This window comes from Haliotis asinina, chromosome 15, assembly GCF_037392515.1.
Source record: "Haliotis asinina isolate JCU_RB_2024 chromosome 15, JCU_Hal_asi_v2, whole genome shotgun sequence".
Classification (NCBI taxonomy): Eukaryota; Metazoa; Mollusca; class Gastropoda; order Lepetellida; family Haliotidae; genus Haliotis; species Haliotis asinina.
The window spans coordinates 45,266,390-45,285,527 of NC_090294.1; the positions used below are offsets into that span (position 1 = coordinate 45,266,390).

At 40.2% G+C, this 19,138-nt stretch overlaps 1 protein-coding gene across 2 annotated transcripts; it reads right to left on the bottom strand.

Moving 5' to 3' along the window:
- Positions 1 to 409: 409 nt before the first annotated feature.
- On the bottom strand, positions 410 to 17,741 carry LOC137265964 (protein mono-ADP-ribosyltransferase PARP9-like). Of its 2 annotated transcripts, none has more exons than XM_067801451.1 (18): positions 17,603 to 17,741; positions 15,488 to 15,645; positions 15,310 to 15,354; positions 14,929 to 14,986; positions 14,332 to 14,427; positions 14,070 to 14,198; positions 12,721 to 12,993; positions 12,045 to 12,170; positions 10,913 to 11,251; positions 10,062 to 10,111; positions 9,426 to 9,474; positions 9,064 to 9,116; positions 7,209 to 7,445; positions 5,051 to 5,260; positions 4,554 to 4,674; positions 4,143 to 4,198; positions 3,477 to 3,707; positions 410 to 2,728 (listed from the first exon to the last, which is right to left on the bottom strand). In XM_067801451.1, the coding sequence occupies exons 2-18, from the start codon at positions 15,596 to 15,598 to the stop codon at positions 2,498 to 2,500; spliced, it is 2,415 nt and encodes an 804-aa protein (XP_067657552.1). In that variant the 5' UTR covers positions 15,599 to 15,645; positions 17,603 to 17,741; the 3' UTR covers positions 410 to 2,497. The 2 variants fall into 2 exon arrangements, with proteins under 2 accessions (XP_067657552.1, XP_067657553.1); XM_067801452.1 differs by having other exon boundaries at positions 12,045 to 12,167; positions 17,603 to 17,721.
- Between the last annotated feature and the right edge of the window lie 1,397 nt (positions 17,742 to 19,138).

A 19,138-nucleotide genomic window follows, 5' to 3' on the forward strand; every position in this document is an offset into this window, starting at 1 on the left:
ACATTTGACTTAAGTGTTTTTGCTCAAATTTGAGAAACGGCATGTCCCAGAATGAACTGAAATTGTTATTAAACACAAACATAGTAGGCTGAGTGGTGGATAGATAACTTCAGTTGAGTTAGAATTAAGCTGTTTCAAAATTGCCAAATTTAGTTTGAAATTCGAGTAAAAACTTCAGTCCGTTGTGAAAAATCAGGCCGGTTTTCTTTCTTAATAGTCCATCCATTCCTATTCTAAATGCTCAAGCCGTTTTTGTGACATTTCAAGATTGATTACTGATGCGTTACTGACGCTGTTCAGTGCAGTTTAGTGTATTTCCTGCACAATATTTTCATGTCACAGACTAGATACGTCAAACATGTGACAAGGAGAGGGTTTGAATTCTTGTTTTGTAACTGACAAGACTACAGACCGGTCAACATACATATATTTATTATCTTTCAAGTGTTTATCTTTCATGTAAAACGTAATAAAGGTTGGGGTAATATTTCATACAGTATAAAATGAACCGGACATAAAGTGTCGCCCCTTATAAACCCCTGTTCTAAATGAATTTTCAACTAAAAATTCACATATACCATGACGAGAAGATAATAATAAAATAAACAATAAGAATAAGAAAGTATATACGTGAAAACTGGCCCACACTTTGCAAACAGATTGAATGTAAAAAGTTCCGTGAGAGTGGTATCTTATGTATCGCCAACGAATAACAATTGCTTGTGTTTTTCATTTCCACTCTCCATAAAACATGGCTGTACACTTTCTATTGCCTAACTAGTTTCGCACAACAACGAATTAGTCAGTTACTAGTGATTGAGTTTAGTTTTGCGCTGCTTTTAACAATATTCCAGCAATATCAAGGCAGGGGACACCAGAAATGGTCTTCATACATTGTACACATGTGGGGAATCGAACCCGGATCTTCGGCGTGGCGAGGGATTGCTTTTAACCACTAGGCTACCCCAGAAAGCGTAATCCCAAATATAACATATGCTACATTTAACCACTTTCTACATTACATTATGCTTTCGTCCCTTTCGGCCGTTAGATCTGTGTCAATTAACACGCCCTATCCTATTGCGCAACTTAGTGCAATAAACAGTCAAGATTTTCAGACTAATTCAGTTAACTGGATACATAAATATTAATTGCTTTGATTTGATACATGTAAACAACAACCTTCTACTCCTTGCAAACATGTTGTACAGCGAGCTCTGACAAACGGAAACCTGGTAATCGTGGAAATCTCGAAACGAGGCTCTGCCGCTAGATAAGTTTGGCGATCTGGTACGGAATTGATCAATCTCAATGTCAATCAATCAATCCCAAAGTGCGTTACAAAACTACACACAATAAGCGAAAACAATACAGGTGTCACCAGTGTGCCAGATGCATTCTGAACAATTTTACGACCTCATCAAATAGGGACAGTCTCTGTCGTCATAGTTAAGGTCATGCTGCCGAAACCTCGTCTTAAGCGATAGAAATACGGTGTTATCAGAGTTTAAAATTACATTCATTTGTAAATGCCATTTTCTTGCGAAACAAGGAATTCCTTGTAACCAGAGTTGTGTGTGATGTCTATTTTCACTTTCATGCGAGAAAATTCGGATCGGCTGAAAAGTAGGTCATTGTCTGAACAGGTAAATGCGACCCATGTTTCGGTTTGTGTTTAAAACGTCAACGACCCGTGAAGATCCGGGTTACAACTGATCTTCAGTAACCCATGTTTGTCGTAAGTGGCGACTAACGGGATCGGGTGGTCAGGCTTGCTGACTTGGTTGAAACATATTATCGGTTTCGAATTGTTGATCACTGGATTGTCTGGTCCAGACTCGACTATTTATAGCCTACTGCCATATAGCTGGAATATTGATGAATTTGGCGTACACTAAAGCATGTTAACATCAAAACATTTTACATCACAATATATCCAAAACGTGAGGTGTAAAAACTCACTCTTTCACTCACTCACTCACTCACTCACTCACTCAAGGTATACATTGGCATATTTCCACACTGTTGCAGGTATTTCATGGATACCTGTAATGATTACGAAAGAAAGCGTCAGTCACACTGACTGCAAATCTGTCGAGACAGGTTCCGTTAGGTATTACAAAATGGAACGATGCTTGCATAAATGGATCTCTGAAAATCAGTGATGACACCAGGTGTTCGAGAAAATACTAAGCATATTCCGCTGTACCTCTACTAGAATATTTCACACAACTATCTGAAAAAAAGAAAACACTGTTGTCTTCTGCGACCCATGCTTGTCGTAAGAGGTGACAAACAGGATCGGGTGTTCAGGCTGGCTGACACCTGATATCGTATCCCAGTTGCGTAGATCGACGCGCTTGCTGCTGATCACTGGTTTGTGTGGTCCAGACTTGATTACCTACAAGTTGCTCTCATATAGATGGAATTTTGCATCTTTAAAGAAACATCATTTGCCAGCAAGTATGAGAACGGACTAGTTACACCACGTGATATGCTAATTATGTGGGGCACTGATTTGGTCTTCCGGTCTCACCACGATGAAAGCTTTAAACACAGATGTTTCCGGATTCGACTCCCCATAACGACGTACTGCCTCAGTCAGCCATTCTGTCACCAGATCAGGAGGATAGTCGTGCCTCTTGGTGCCAAGTAGTGGGAAGGCGATAGAAACAAGCTGAGACTCGCTTGCCAACTGAAGACACTTCATGATCACTTGGAAGAATGACTGAAACATATAGTATGATATTCATGTGCAAACTCAAGAATGATGATCTTAAAAATGAAATGGAAGCTTAAATTTAAAACATGCACTGAGGAAAACAAATAAGGGATCATATCAAAGCACAAGTGTTCCAGTTGTCTTCCTCTCTGCAATACAACGTTTCTGAAGAACACCTGGGGAAAAAGGAACACTTGTGCTTTGATATGATCCCTTATTTGCTCCCCTCAGTATATTTGAATTTTCCTTGACCACGTTCACAAATATAAGGGTAACCCTTCCTCATCCGTATGAGATCTCTCCTAAAAACCAGAGGCCATACAATTCCGACTACAATCCAGAAGAGTCATCCAGAACAGGTGTCCATTAGATCTTCTCGCCGGTACTATGAACGATAATTATTAATCTTTAACAGAAAGGAAAACATTGTTTTATTGACAGTATGAGACTCTGCAACTATCATTTTTCGAGCCCCAGGAAATTCAATTCGTTCGGATGACGTATTAATTATTATGCTGGTACCCATTTAATGCTGGTTCACAAAAGTGTACTCCTAACTATGTTAAAGTTAGTTGGGGTCAGGGTGAGGGTCAGATCAGGTTAGGGTCAGGGTCAAGGGTTCGGATCAGGTCTTGTCCAGATAGACACATGGAGAGCCTACTGGACCATTGTTAAGGATAGTAAGTTTCGATCGTTGACTTTGAAAAAATATGACTGTAAGGACAAGTGTTTGCAAAGTCGGGATTCAACATACATTTTTCAGTTCTTCTGAATCCTCCCATTGCCTCAAAACTGTAAAGTAGAGCTGCTTCCATTGGCTTTGTCCACCACTAGTGAAGGCGACCTGCCCTTCAGTTATTCCGTCGGGGTAGTTCGCCCTGAGCTCTTCCTCAATGACACCCTTTGCTTTCTTTAAGATGGCCATAGACAAGACCCCATTCCTCAGGTTCAGATATGGATTCGTGGAACTAACAACGGCGTCAACCTGAAACACGATTGTCAACGACCCTTTTAAAACTTCGTGGCAACAATTCTTTAAAAACAAACTTACATCATAATTTAATTTTAAAATTGCCTGTGTTATTACCGAAACTGTTTCGCGAGCACTGGTATTTGAATTTGTAGCTTCCATTCATTTGAGTTCTGGTGGGGGTAATCTACCAGTCACAGCGTTCGCCCGTCGCGCGAAAGACTGGATTTCCAACGTGGGTACAATGTGTGGAGCCCATTTTTCCAACCACTTGCTGTGGGGTGTAAGGTTAAACTCACTCGCTCACTCATTTGCCTGAGTACCAATATTAATGGCGGTGATACTCGCAATCACACCTTACTGCTAAGATGAATGTAGATCATGGTCTTAGGATTCGATTCTTCGACAAGGTGACCGTAGGCTAACCCTGCTAAGATCCAAGAAACTGACCTCAAGTGCAGTAATGTCTCCAGTGTGTGGAATGACCTCAATCACGCCTTTGACCTCTGCAAGTAAACTACCTCACGTTATTTTATCGTTAAAACCCCAATACTTCTATCAAGAGACTATGAACCCAAACATATTATTTCCAGTACTACCAAACATATAGATATTTCTATCCATTTTAGTATATGTTGTAAAGTATATATTATGAATGTAAATTCAAATAAATAAGTAAATTTCGAAACAAACAATATTAGACCATTCATTTGAGATGTGATGCATTGATAAATGTTAAATGTCAAATATACTTTTTTTAATGTATGACAGTATGGCGTTCTTTGAATACACTATTAGCAAATATAATAAAAACATCTCCATCTTAACAATCATAAAGAAAGACGATGTGGGTACCTTTACCTGTCTGTTTGCCGTCAGGTATAAAGGCCTTAGATGAAGAAGCGGACAGTTCAGATGTCATTGGTGCCTTTTCAGTGTGTGAATGTTCATGTTCATATGTCTTGGATACAGCCATGAATGCCTTGTGAAAATCAAGAGAATGTGTCCAGATGAATGCCACTGAAATTCACTTCATATAGACTTTGCGGACACATGATCACATCGCTAATATTTGATAATCCATTCACATATACTGAACAGCAGGCCCCCTGCAGGGGCAGGCAGGTCCCACGTAAGCCCTCATGAAGGCTGCCATATAACTTTCCCCCAAATTACGTATTTAGATTGCATTACCAAATGAAAAGGTTTGAATGCGACGTTGAATTAATGCGACGTTGAATTAATGCGACTCCTATGCGATTTATTGGCCGAACATTATTTCAAGCGAACCCCATAGAGAATATGTGACATTGAAAATGTGTGACATTGAAAGATGAAGGTTTGCATGTCTGTCTCACCTTATGTACTTCAGCAAATTCAGGCATTACAACCAGTCGAACGTGCGTCAGTGATTTTGATCTGAAGCGGCGACACACGTCGAACATGATGTCAGCGACAATGTCAGGCTTGTAATGACGTTCCCCGGTGCCTATAGGAGGAATGCTGATGACGCGCTGGCCATCACTGTCCGCCTGTTGCAGGATCTTGGTGATGATGCTTCGGAAACACTGCAGAATAATGCAAGTAATGCGAGTGGTGATGCGAGTAATGAAAGCAATGCGAGTGATGCTAGTAATGCTAGTGATGCAAGTAATGTGATGCAACAGATGCTAGTAATGCGAGTAATGCAAGAGATGCTAGTAATGCGAGTGATGCAAGTTCAAACGTTATCGTTTACTAACTTTACTGTAGATACCTACACATGACGTATTTTGTATTTTCAAAAATATATCAAAATAGATACTTACATTGAAACTCATAGAACATGGAAACAAGGCCTTAACAACTAATCAGACTAATTTGAGTAATTGTCCCTTTAATGTTTCATTGTTTAAGTTAACTTGAAACAATTTTCAGAGGTTGTTCTTTGCAGGGTGTGGCTTTCAAGGAACGAGTATGTTAACGTCCCTGTCATGTTTTGTCTCTGCTTACTGAGATATTACTGTACCGTTTCATTGCGAGATAGCGTTAACACCGGAGAAAGTGTGTTCGTCCAGTTATTTTAGAGTCAGTTTTCATAATCCTGTATATATGTCATGTTCGTATGCTGCAACTAATTATACGTTTGCCTCAACCGCATATGCATATTCTCTAAAAGCTACATCATACATATGCTCTGCATCCACATGCACCAACGATGTATGCTATAACTATATGCACTTAGTTTATATAAGCATATGCATCTGCTCAAACGGCATATACATATGCTATTCCTACATGTTCTTCTTACATACTCTCTTACTACATATGCTCTACCTACATGTGTTCATACTACGTATGCTCAACACACATATGGACCCGTGAAGGAGCTGGGTAGAATAGGCCTTCAGCAACCCATACTTGCCATAAAAGGCGACTATGCTTGTCGTAAGAGGAGACTAACGGGACCGGGTTCGGTCATCGGTTCCCCTTTGCGCCGATCGATGCTCATGTTGTTGATCACTGGATTGTCTGGTCCAGACTCGATTATTTACAGACCGCCGCCATATAGCTGGAATATTGCTGAGTGCGGCGTAATACTAAACTCACCCACTCACTCTACCTACGTATGCTTATACTACATGTTCAAACGACATATACATAGCTCTCCTGGCATATGCTCTACCTACATAAATGCTCATATTACATACGTTCAAACGACATATACATAGCTCTCCTGGCATATGCTCTACCTACATATATGCTCATATTACATACGTTCAGACGACATATACATAGCTCTCCTGGCATATGCTCTCCCTACATATATGCTCATATTACATACGTTCAAACGACATATACATAGCTCTCCTGGCATATGCTCTCCCTACATATATGCTCATATTACATACGTTCAAACGACATATACATAGCTCTCCTGGCATATGCTCTCCCTACATAAATGCTCATATTACATACGTTCAAACGACATATACATAGCTCTCCTGGCATATGCTCTCCCTACATATATGCTCATATTACATACGTTCAAACGACATATACATAGCTCTCCTGGCATACGCTCTACCTACATATATGCTCATATTACATACGTTCAGACGACATATACATAGCTCTCCTGGCATATGCTCTACCTACATATATGCTCATATTACATACGTTCAGACGACATATACATAGCTCTCCTGGCATATGCTCTACCTACATATATGCTCATATTACATACGTTCAGACGACATATACATAGCTCTCCTGGCATATGCTCTACCTACATATATGCTCATATTAAATACGTTCAGACGACATATATAGCTCTACTTACATGTGCTCTATATAAATATGTGATCATACTACATTCTTACATACGTATGTACAGCAATGGACAGAACTAACAAGTTTACTGTATATTCTCACTGCACACACGCATGCACACACGCACACGCACACGCACACGCACACGCACGCGCACACGCACACGCACACGCACACACGTGTTCTAACTACATTTTCACATACCTCATATACAACCTTTCCATAGTTGTTCCAGATGTTAGGAAGAACGACATGATAAATGTTTTCGCACGCGAGAGAGCCACCACCTGTTTTGCCTACAACACCTGTCTCTAGTCCTGCTGGGTACTGGGTACTGCACTCCTTCTGGATCGATGGCCCACCAGCTTTCAGGATGCTCTTTGACAGTTTCCCCTCTGACAGTTTTAGCTTCGTGTTTGTTGAGTTCACTATAGCGTCCGTCTAGGTGAAGACATTAAAGCGTTAGGTTTATACATTTGTAGGAATACTAAAGAAAATACAGCCCTGAAATAATGGAATGGGTACTGGGTGAGTGAGTGAGTGGGTTTGGATGTGTGAGTGAGTACGGGTGTGTGCTTGCGTTGGTTTGAATGTACGAGTAAGATGGTTTGGGTGTGTGAATGAGTGGGTTTTATGTGTGAATGAGTGAGTGGGTCTGGGTGTGTTAGTGTTTTGTTGAACTTTCCTAAATAATATCAGTCTGTCAGTAATGTCTTTATGTTGAGGAAATCCCCACTCGATGCACAAATTCACGCGTTTACAACATTCTAAACCCACACAAGCACGGGCATAGCCCTTATAAATAGAAGACACAATCAGGGCGAACTCTATTCGAATCCTTGCCATGCCAAAAGGACGTAATTCTGGGTAAAACAATTCAGCGGCCATGACAACTGTGTCTCTGTGCGTTAATGCGCGCTACGGCAGAAATTCCCACAGACCGTGAACTAAATTTCACTTTTAAAGTCTCTGTAAATCTTCAGCCATAGTCCATGTTTTGACGACATCACATGATTTCTTGTGAACATACCCGAGAAGGTCAGGGGTAGAGTAGGCCTTCGGCAACCCATGCTTGCCATAACAGGCGACTAAGCTTGTCGTAAGAGGCGACTAACGGGATCGGGTGGTCAGGCTCGCTGACTTGGTTGACACATGTCATCGGTTCCCAATTGCGCCGAACGATGTCCATGTAGCTGATCACTGGATTGTCGGGTCCAGACTCGACTATTTACAGACCGCCGCCATATAGCTGGAATATTGCTGAGTGCGGCGTAAAACTAAACTCACTCACTCTTGTGAACAAGTGACTTTCCTTTCCATATCTGTGACAGCTCACACCGGTAGGGCAAGATACGCCTAACTGTTCAAGAACGTCTATCATCATCTAGCCTAGCAGCTCAGATCCGAGTTCTTCCATTCTTCACTTGGGTACAATGTGTGAAGCTATTTCTGGTGTCTCCAACAGACATATTGCTGGAAAATTGCTAAAAGCAGCGTAAAACTACACTCCCTCACGACCGCCCTTTATATTTCCAAATACCGATATAAACTGACTAAAGACAGAGGTATTAGATTTGGTCAGGTTTGTAGCAAAGCTGACTGGTGTGCCCGGACGGTCAGTGAGTCAGCGAGTTTAGTTTTACACCACTTTTAACAATAATTCCCAATGCCATACAGTGTACCCTTGTAGGGTATCAAGCCCTGGCCATCGGTACACGAGTGGTAAGGAAGGTGACCTGGTTGATATGTGCAAGCAGCGGAGAGCCCTAGTGGTTAACGCACTCTCTCGTCACGCCGAAGACCCGGGTTTGATTCCCCACGTACGTACAATGTGTGAAGCGCATTTCTGGTTTATCCCGCGGTGGTATTGCTGGAATATTACTACAAGCGGCGCAAAACCATACTCACTTACTGGTAATAATGCACGTCATTACATCCAAGTTGGTGTAGATAGATCATCATGAAATCAAGCACTGGATTGTTTGGTCAAGCTTGTTTACAGACCAGATAGATGTAATATTGCTGGGTGATGTAATATGCACAAAACAAAAAGGTCTACCTTCTCCGTTGTGATGTCGCCGGATATGACGTGTACTGACAACCTCTGACCTGCTGAAAAGAGGAACGTGTTAAACGAATTAGTAGGTCCATTTCTAATCTTACTGCAATACTGCAGTTGTTGCTAAGAGTAAACATTACATTTAGTTTGGATGCATATTAACTATTGCAAGTATGTGTGTGCGTGCGTGCGTGCGTGCGTGCGTGCGTGCGTGCGTGCGTATGTACCTTGCATGCAAGTATGGAAACGTACTTGGATTCGAACCTGCTATCATAAGCGCCTGTGACTATCCTGCTAAGCTTGAGACGAGTGAGCCACAACTGTCTGCGTTTAATTTGAATTGCAAAGCCCTGTGAACTTACAAGTATCTGACTTCCTAAGTTCCTCTAATTCTTTGGCGAGTTCCTCGTACTGCAAAAACAGTCAATATTTCTTCATGAAGAATAGTAAAACACATAAATCTCTGACACATACAATAGCTTTGATGATCTATAATACTGTCGGAAATAAAAAGAAAAGTTGCTACTATTTCCCTACAATTTACACTGCTGCCAATAGCATATGTCAAAATAACCCACATCGGCCTTGCTGGACCTTCTGTGGGAGGCCCAGTAGATATCCAGAAAAGCATGTTTACTGGTTAGTTCGGGCAAAGCTTGGGAAAGAATTCAAAAAGCTACTGAAAACAAGAGACTACTTATGCCAGCAGGCCCTAGGGGCTATCTCAAAGGTATTTCATGTTTTTACATGTGTGTTGAATACGCTTCATCCGTTGATTAACATTTTACGTGCTTTTCTTTCAAAAGATTATGTTAAAATATGTAAAAGAGTATGATATCCATAGAATAGCTTTAATCAGCCAGTGTTTCAAATTTCGCATACTTGCTGTATCTTTCAAATAAATTGACACCGCTCACAAATTTTACGCTCAAACAGAGAGAACTTATACATAGATACAACTCGCACACTCAAAAAAGATCAAGGCATTTTAGCATTACCTTCTGTCTGGCCACACATCCCTCGTGAATGTTTGATGACATCTCTGTAACTATAAAAATAACTTTCTTTGGAAAAATGTATATTTCTAATGATAAAAAACTGTTACCTGTCAATATTGATCAGACTCAATAACTTATGAATTACAGCTTGACTGAGTTTAGCATAGATCACATAAAACTAGGAAAGGAAAGAAACTGCAAATAGTGTACTTTTATTTCAATTGAAAACTATCTTAACGCAGCGATATTTTAGAAAGCCATCAAATATTCCACTGTTTTGTGTTTAAAAGTATAATTTGGAATAATCGGAATAAGTTTGCCACTTGTCACTTAAAATACAACGACCAATGAGCATCCAAGGTAACTTAATTCCCCAGACATAGATCATTTTCAATGTTACAGGAATGAGTGAAGGTTAATTATACATACAGCTCCACCATTCAGAACTGTTACCGTCATGTAGATTTCTTTCACAAGTGAGTTTTGTTACGTGTATGTATAATCTATCCAGACATGATTGTATGCATTGATTGGGTATTATATGAATATTCAAGTTATTATGTCTACAAACTGAAATAAAGTCTTTTGAACCTTGTATACGTTCGTATATTTTTGCATTTCCATATCAAAGGGAAGTAACCCTACATTAGTTGTGTTCATAAAAGTTCGTTTCAGTAGTCCGTACGTTTCACTATCCGAACGTTTTTGATGAAAAACAGAAGCGTCCGGATTAACGCGGCCTGACTGTATTTAAATTCAACAAGGGTTTTTCGGTCTTCAGTTACATGGAAACACAAACTTTCTTTTGTTCTCCAGTTTATAAAAGAATATCAAGAAACAAAGCGTCTTACGGTATGGTTCCAGATTCTGTACAGGAAGGCAGACTTTGCTCTTGATGTCTACTCTCAGATTTGTGCCAGTCGGTATGCATGACTTCACTGTCTTATTAAACAGGTTCCCCAGTAGTGTTTTAATCCATTCAGGTCCGACCGTCTGTCCAGGTTTTAGGTCAATTTCAACGATGACCGAACCTGGACTAAACCGGACAACCTGAGCATTCTGGGATTGGAGGTTAATGTTGATGACACCCATCTGTCCAGTCATTTCACGCAGAAGAAGTCGGTCAAAGTCAGGGTCGAGAGGCTCAGCGTTGATCACCACAAGTACCTTTGACATAGTTTCTCCAGGAACTAACAAAACAATGATGTCTTGATAACATATAAAAAGAAGAAAGACTTTCATTTTGCTGTCATTCACGTGTATTGGTCTGCAAATAAACCAATATCTTTCCAAAGAGCCTAATTCTAAATTAATATCTTTCCAAAGGGCCTTAATTCTAAAATTAATTTGTTCTTCACACAGAAATATTTTTAAGTAGCATCACTTGATTACAGGTACAGGATTCTAATGCGATTTCCGTTTTACCTATGCGTTCTAAGTACCATCAGTCGACTCTGTACTGGCAAGACGACGTCGCAGGTTTGATCCTCAACCAGTCAAACAAACGAAACGTTGAAAGAATACGTGTTCGTCCCTGCCTGGTGCTCGGTGTTAATGGGCACAACAAGGACTGGTCAGCTCGGAGTCAGTGTAATGTGTCTGAGTGGGGTGTTCATGCTTAACTGCGGCATTATTCTCATTGAGCTGGCACTATAAGCACCATCTTAAATCTGGGCTAGAACAAGCTGTTACACAAACACACGCAGGCACGTCGTCATATGAGCAAAATATTCTCAAGTCCGACGGTAAACCACATTTCATCTCACCAGGCAAGATGTAGATTGTATACACAAACATGTAAAGACATAAAACCACGATTGTAAGGTGTTTTTCCATATATTCATAGATCATAGTTTTAGATGTTAATACATAAATGGAGTAGAGAGGGTCCGCGTGAACTTTCTAGAGTGAAGTTGGTTAGGAGAGCATCAATAGTTACCTCTACATGGTCGCGGAATATCGGAATATCAAAGATCAAGGTACCTATCTGCACGTTCATGGTATTCTGTGTTCCATCTTGCCTCATCATCAGTTCTCCCGAGGGATGAGGTGTGATGTTCATTGTACAGTTGGAACCAATTTGAATATGTTCCGTGGGGAAGACATCTTCTGGAACATATTATATAGTTCGCTGATGACTGAGGTCATTTAGTTAGTAATAAGAGATAATGTCATCATGTTATCCATTCCTAATTGTAAAATAGTTTTCAATGTGCAGTAACCAATGTTCACAAACTTACACGCAGACGTGGAATGACATGGTTTTGTTGTTTAACGCGACAATAAACAATATTGCAGCTTTGTGATGGTGTTTAGAAATATTAGAGTCTCGACTAAACAATGCACTGATCTATGCAGTCAGAATAAGATGGCATGCATCAACAATGTCAGCGAGCCTGACCACCCGATCCCTTAAGTCGACAAGCATGGGTTACTGAAGATCACTTATTAGCTGGATCTTCATGTAAGAAGCTCAAACATGGTCATCAGTTGCCTTTTTGTCTTGTGATCACAGACATAGAAGTTATGTTGTGATTAGGACGAACATAAATCTCCATAACATAAGAAATCTCTCCTTATTTCATGTTCACTGTCCGTTTCCAACTGAATCAACATTTGGTCACATGACAAGTTTAACAGGAAGACTATCAATGCTTACCAGACCCCTCTTCATCATTGTCATCCTCATCCTCATCCTCATCAACGACATCGTCATCGATACTAGCTACCGACTCCATTGACTCAGCACCCGATTCTGATTCTCCTGGACGATGTCCCTCATCTCTGTCGGGTGTCTGGCGACATGAGATGAAGACCTCCTTGTATTCACGGACACAGTCTTGAGGTAGCTGGCACCGCAGACCGTCGTATCGCCAGTGTTCCTGTGGAGGGAGTGCGTTCTTCAAATAGACCTTGGAAGACTTCGGAAATTCTGGAATATTCCAAAGGTCACTGTTATGACCGCATCTCTCTCTCTCTCTCTCTCTCTCTCTCTCTCTCTCTCTCTCTCTCTCTCTCTCTCTCTCTCTCTCTCTCTCTCTCTCTCTCTCTCTCTCTCTCTCTCTCTCTCTCTCTCTCTCTCTCTTTGTTTGCTTGCATGCTTATTAACGCCACGCTAAGCAATATTCCATCATTAAGGTAGAGGTCTGTAGATAAACGAGCATGGGTTCCTGAAGACCAATTCTTCAGGGGTCTTTTCAGTGGTACGTAAAAGAATACGTGAATGAGTTTAGTTTTCGCCGCATTCGGCAGTATTCCTGCTATGTGGCGGTGGTCTGTAAATCATCGAGTTAGTCGAGCCTGGACCAGACAACGTTGTTACAAATAACTATCTAAATCGTAAGCAGTAACGTCACTGGTCAGTTCTGAATTGACAGAGAATGACCCCTGTGATTCACCACTGATCGAAAGCAAAACTCAGACGTTTTAGGAGGGTTCTCCAACCCCCGAAATCTGAGAAAGTCAGAGATGGTGAGCAGACAGAGTTACGTGCATATGAGGCAAAGGATGGCGATGCCCAAACAACTCAAGATTCTGACTAAGACAGTTGCTATGATAGTGATGGCAGCATCTCAGATGCAGATGATTCTTTCAGTGATGATGACTCAAGTCTTTCAGATAATTTAACATGAAGACAATTATCCCCTGAACGCAGGGGTATGAAAATGGACACCTTCCGTTAGTCTGCACGTTTGTCTTTTCCGCAGCAGAACATTAGGAGGCTTGCATGTGGGTCTCACATGTTCTCTCGGAATGTATGTGCGTGTGCAAGTACGTGTGTATGCGATTCCGTGTGTCATTGTTGTGTCACAATAGCCTTGTTTAGTTAGCAAGTCGTATTCAATTACCAATGTATTCGTACATTCGATTGTTTGGGCAACCAATATTTTGTTATCAGTCACGAATTAATGCTTCGTTCAAGTCTGCATGCCTGGCTACTGCAACCACGGTCTCCATCCGCGAATGAAATGTTTTCTATGCGACATGTACATCCATTAATATGATCACCTTCAAAGAAATCGTAAACAGAGTCAGGCAGTCTTCGTCCTTTCATCAGAATGTCACACATGGGAGAATCGACCACGATATACAACGCTGTGTCGGAGGGGGGAATGTTGTTGAAGACTCCAGTTCTGTCTGCAAAACAACAAACACAAAAACACCTGATACTGGAGGAAAATAATGAAACTATTACTCGGCTGCATTCGGAAGCGGGCGGAAACATATAGAGTCCACTTTATTATGTCCAAATTGGGGTGCCAGAACTTACCATTGCAAACCGAGATAGGCACCTTGCCGGTGTCGACATTCAGATTACTTTGAATGGCTTCAGCTTCGCGTGTCCCACTTCCCGAACAAAGGATGACTGGCAAGGACAATGTAAATGAATCAATGTCTCATCATGAGTATTACAATACAATAGCAGCAAGGCTAAAACATCAGGGCCGATTGGGTAGCCCAGTGGTTACACGGTTCGCTAGTCACGCAAAGGTCCCAAGTTCGATTCCCAAAATGACCACAATCAGAGAAGCCCATTTCTGATATCGTCCGCTGTGGACAAATCTCGTCTCGCTCACTCGCACACGAAAAGACCACCACAAAGGATTAATACAATAACGTCTTGGCAACTTTGATGGTTTGGGTTTGGTTTTTTTTTTCTTTGTTTGTTTGTTTTCTTTTCTTTCTTTCTTACCATACGAATCCTTATTCTTTTTCATGATACATATATTACTCGAGTCATCATATATATTATTTTGTTTTTGTTCTTATTTAAAAGAAAAGGTATCAAATGAATCCTTATTCTTTTTCGTGACATATTTTGCATTTTGAAATAGTCATCTTGATGATTGGACAGTTAGTGTCTCACCATGATGCTTGAACTTGTTGCCGCTGGATATGTCGTTCACGGCGGGGTAGGTTGGTTCCTGTTCAACAAAACACACTCTAGGGGAACATTTTGACTTTAATAATTTTGTCTACTATGTAGTTGAAAGATGCACAAAGCAATATTCCAGCTATTTAAGTGCGGTCTGCAAATGCTAGTGTTTAGGCCAGACGATCCAGTGATAGGCAAGGGTTGCCAATTCCAGGGCGAATCTTCACTTCGTTGACGTCATTACCAGAGACCATATATGATATCTGTTAGATACTTCTCCTTTTGTGTCACGAAGAATTTATTTTGTAACTCTATTTTCTGGAACATTTTGCCATCACTCCCGTTTCAGAATATCAAAATTCCATCACTTACCTGTCTTAGAGAATCTGCTGAAGATGGTGTCTGGATTCCACTATCCTGTGTAGGAATATGTCAGAACATCGAATTCAGTCTTGACATAAGCACAATAAACAATCATAGAAAGATGAAAAAAATACATGAGTGCTTCAATTACCAATGGCAGATAACTGAACAGATGACCTTGACCTACCTTGTCTTGACCGTTATCATGGTTATCTTTGCAGTTGATGTCCATAGGGGTATTATTGATTTTTGTGTCAAATGGTATCCCCATGTTGCTCTGTGATATCTCTGTGGTCATTCTACAGATATATCATGTCCTTCCTTGGGAAACTTACAGCGCCAAACCTTTAAATAACAAGCAATGTTTCTACATAGTGTAATGTATCGATGCGAGTTTAACATTTAGGTCAGTGAGTTTAGTTTCACGCCGCTTTTAGCAATATTCAAAGAATACCACGGATGGGGTCATCAAAACTGGGTTTCAAACATTTAACCCATATGAGGAAGGGAACCCGGTTCTTCGGCGTGACGAGCGAACGCTTTAACCACTGGGCTATCTTACTGCACCGTTAACATTTTAACTGATAGTTTAATCATGATATTTACTAAGTAGAAAATCAACTTACTTTTAAAAGCCTTGCCTATACAGAAATATAGTTCTTACCCGAGCGATTAGATGATTGAGCTACACTTGTAACTTCACGACATGCATGCCGAATAGATCTCTGAACGTAGCGTCGTTAAGTGATATGTGATTTATTAGGGGAATGTATTTTCTCGTATCTAATATTATAATGTAGGGACACAGTTATATAGCTTACGAGGAGAGCAAGTGACGGGCATAATTTAATTTTACATATTCTTATAATATCCTATAGTTACGATGCTGAATCACGGATGATGATGCTTGAATGTGTAATGTCATTTTGATATCACAAAATATAAATAGACTTCCCACTTGAAAACAGCATCTCGTGACCCGCCATATTTATCAACCAGGTCCACGTGATCTGTAGTATATATATTTTACCCTTCGGCATTTTTATGCTTCTCATCTCCATCCTCAACTAGCGACAGATCGGCAAAACGGAAAACATAAATAAATACAAACGAAATCGTAAAACGTCTTTATGAATGTCTAATATTTCAAATCACTAAGTCCTGGTAATTGTCTTTAAAATTATTTTTGATGTAGAGTCGCTTCTGAAACATTTTAAAAATAAATTCAGATAAAAAAAGATCACGATTACCTGACCCTTAGCGAATATTACCAATCCCACGAGATTATACATTTAGAAGAGCGGCTGGGTAGCATAGTGGGTAAAGCGTTGACCCGTCACGCCGAAGACCCGGGTTCAGTTCCCCACTAGGTAGAGTGTGTGAAACCCATTTCTGAATATTGCGGTGATATTGCTAAAGTAAGTACAAACTCTCACAAAACATATATCAATTTATGTCGGAATGTAAATTCAGAGTGGGTAGATTGGAAACACAGAAACAAGTATGGACAACATTACGATAATGCCATAAAATTTCAGCATTTGGTAACGTTAAACAAAAGTTTTTCAAGAAAACTGGCATTAATTAGTGTATGGAGCCTGTACTGAAAAAGGCTTCCTCATATGGGTACCATCCGTGAAACGTTCCCATTTCTGTTGTCCCAAATCGAGATATTAATGGGATATTGCTAAGTGCAGCGGAAAATTTAAACCACTCACTCATTTCGTTTTTAATTATGCATATTAAATGTAGTTTTAAGTTGCACCAAAAGGCATTATATTTTAGAAACCATAGAATAATATATTTATGATTATTCGGTTGCCACTTAGTGTATGTCGGGGTCATTCATTCTTTCATTTCTTTCGTGAATGATCATTAATTATGTTTATTCTTCGATCATATAGTTTGTTATATCCCAACGAATAAGAAATGATTAAGACGTGCCATGTATCTAATACTCAGCGAAATACGTAATACAAAGCAATATGGGGCACTGTGACGAAGTAGGACAAACCAAGTTTTACTTTCGTTTTTTGAAACTAGGCCAGAGATAATACATGTTTATATTATGCCCACAGCCGCTCATTACTGTAAACACATACTGGTAACTTACAGCAAACTGCTTCAAACGACAAAGAATATTTTGACAAATACCATGTGAATTTGGAGAAATAAGCTAAAGTAAATTCACAACTCTCTCATAGATTTCAATTAAGTAAAGTCACTAGCAATAGCAATCGCCTCGTCGATCGTCTAAACGATGTCCTGTATACGACGTACGTTTATTGACATCTTAACTGACCTGTGAAATTGACATGTGTAGATTTCAGAGCTCACGGATAACATCGGCCCGTCCAGAGCCGTCCGTGTGTGTACGGACTCGCATTCACCGCACGAGCTTCCTCAACATTGCCAACACGTAGTGAAGACCGTGATCGGTTAATAGAACGCCCGGGCCGGGCCGGGCCGGAGAAAATCTGGATCGTCAAGACGTGTTATTTTGTTATATTTCTCGTAAATATGTCAACAGTTAATCATCCTCATACTTGGAAAATAGCATGAGGAAACGCATATCCGTAAAGGTTTTTCTGATTTTATCCTGAAGAACCGATTTCTAATTGATTGACATACAGAGTAATGTCCCTTTTCCAAATTTCCTCTACTCGCTTTTTGCAATGATGCAATGACTTTTTGGGGTGACTAACGGGATCGGGTGGTCAAGCTCGCTGACTTGGTTGACACAATCATGTCATCGTATCCCACTTGAGAAGACCGATGCTCATGTTGCTGATCACTGGAATATCTTGTCCATTCCGCCATATAGCTGGAACATAACATAAACATTGCTGTGTCTGTTTAGTGCGGCGTAAAACAGAAAAAAAAGAAACAGTGTAAATTGTACAGTTGTTGTTATACGTGATGAGGACGGGTTTAAATATATATAACTAAACTAAATTCATATGACTTGCAATCCATGTTTCTTTTACTTGCTTGTGTCTCTCATGGTAAGGCACTATTTATCGATAAAGTTAATCCCTACTCAAATCCAATTAGTAATTTATTACCCATCAGTTAAGAGGTGTGAATAACATACTGCCAGAAATGGGACTAAATCGTCCGGACCACAGTCAACGAGCTGGAATGAAATATTGCTGAGTGCGGCGTTAGACTGAAAAAACCCACATACATGGTTCATTCAACGTAAAGTGCGTTGAGTGAATGTTCTGTATATGGTCTTGTGTGGGGTTCAGGCCGTTGAGCAACACTACCACAATGCATTTTCATGCATCTTTGTGATACCTTTAACTTCACTATCAAAGCTTGTTGGCGGTCGTGGGATAAATTCTCCAAAAAATAAATTTCCCTCAAAATTCTCGTATTAATTATTTGACAAGGATTGTCATCAATAAATGCAGTGCGCATGCGTACATGTGCGACTGTGTTCGATTCTGATCCACTTACATCATGCATGTGAGCATCGATCTCCACAATTTAGATAAGATCACATTAATCAACTCAACCGGGAGTCTAGCCGCGCCACCCATTCGTCAGGTTAAATATTTCCATTTAATATAGGTTAATTTAAGTTATCTATATGTTTTGGAAACATGAAAAAGTAAGGGTGAAGTTTTGAGAAAGGTGTTTAATGAAAAAGCTACATGTTGAAAATGAAAACACAAAATGGTTGAAATATCCAGCTTCGCGAAAGTTGTGGTTTAATTTACTGTCAAAGTACTAAAATTCTACCCTAGAACATAATGCACTTTCAGAACCTTCGTAAATGTGATCACAACTGTTTAAATAAAGTTCCCAACGTGTCAAGCGGGCCATCGTCTCC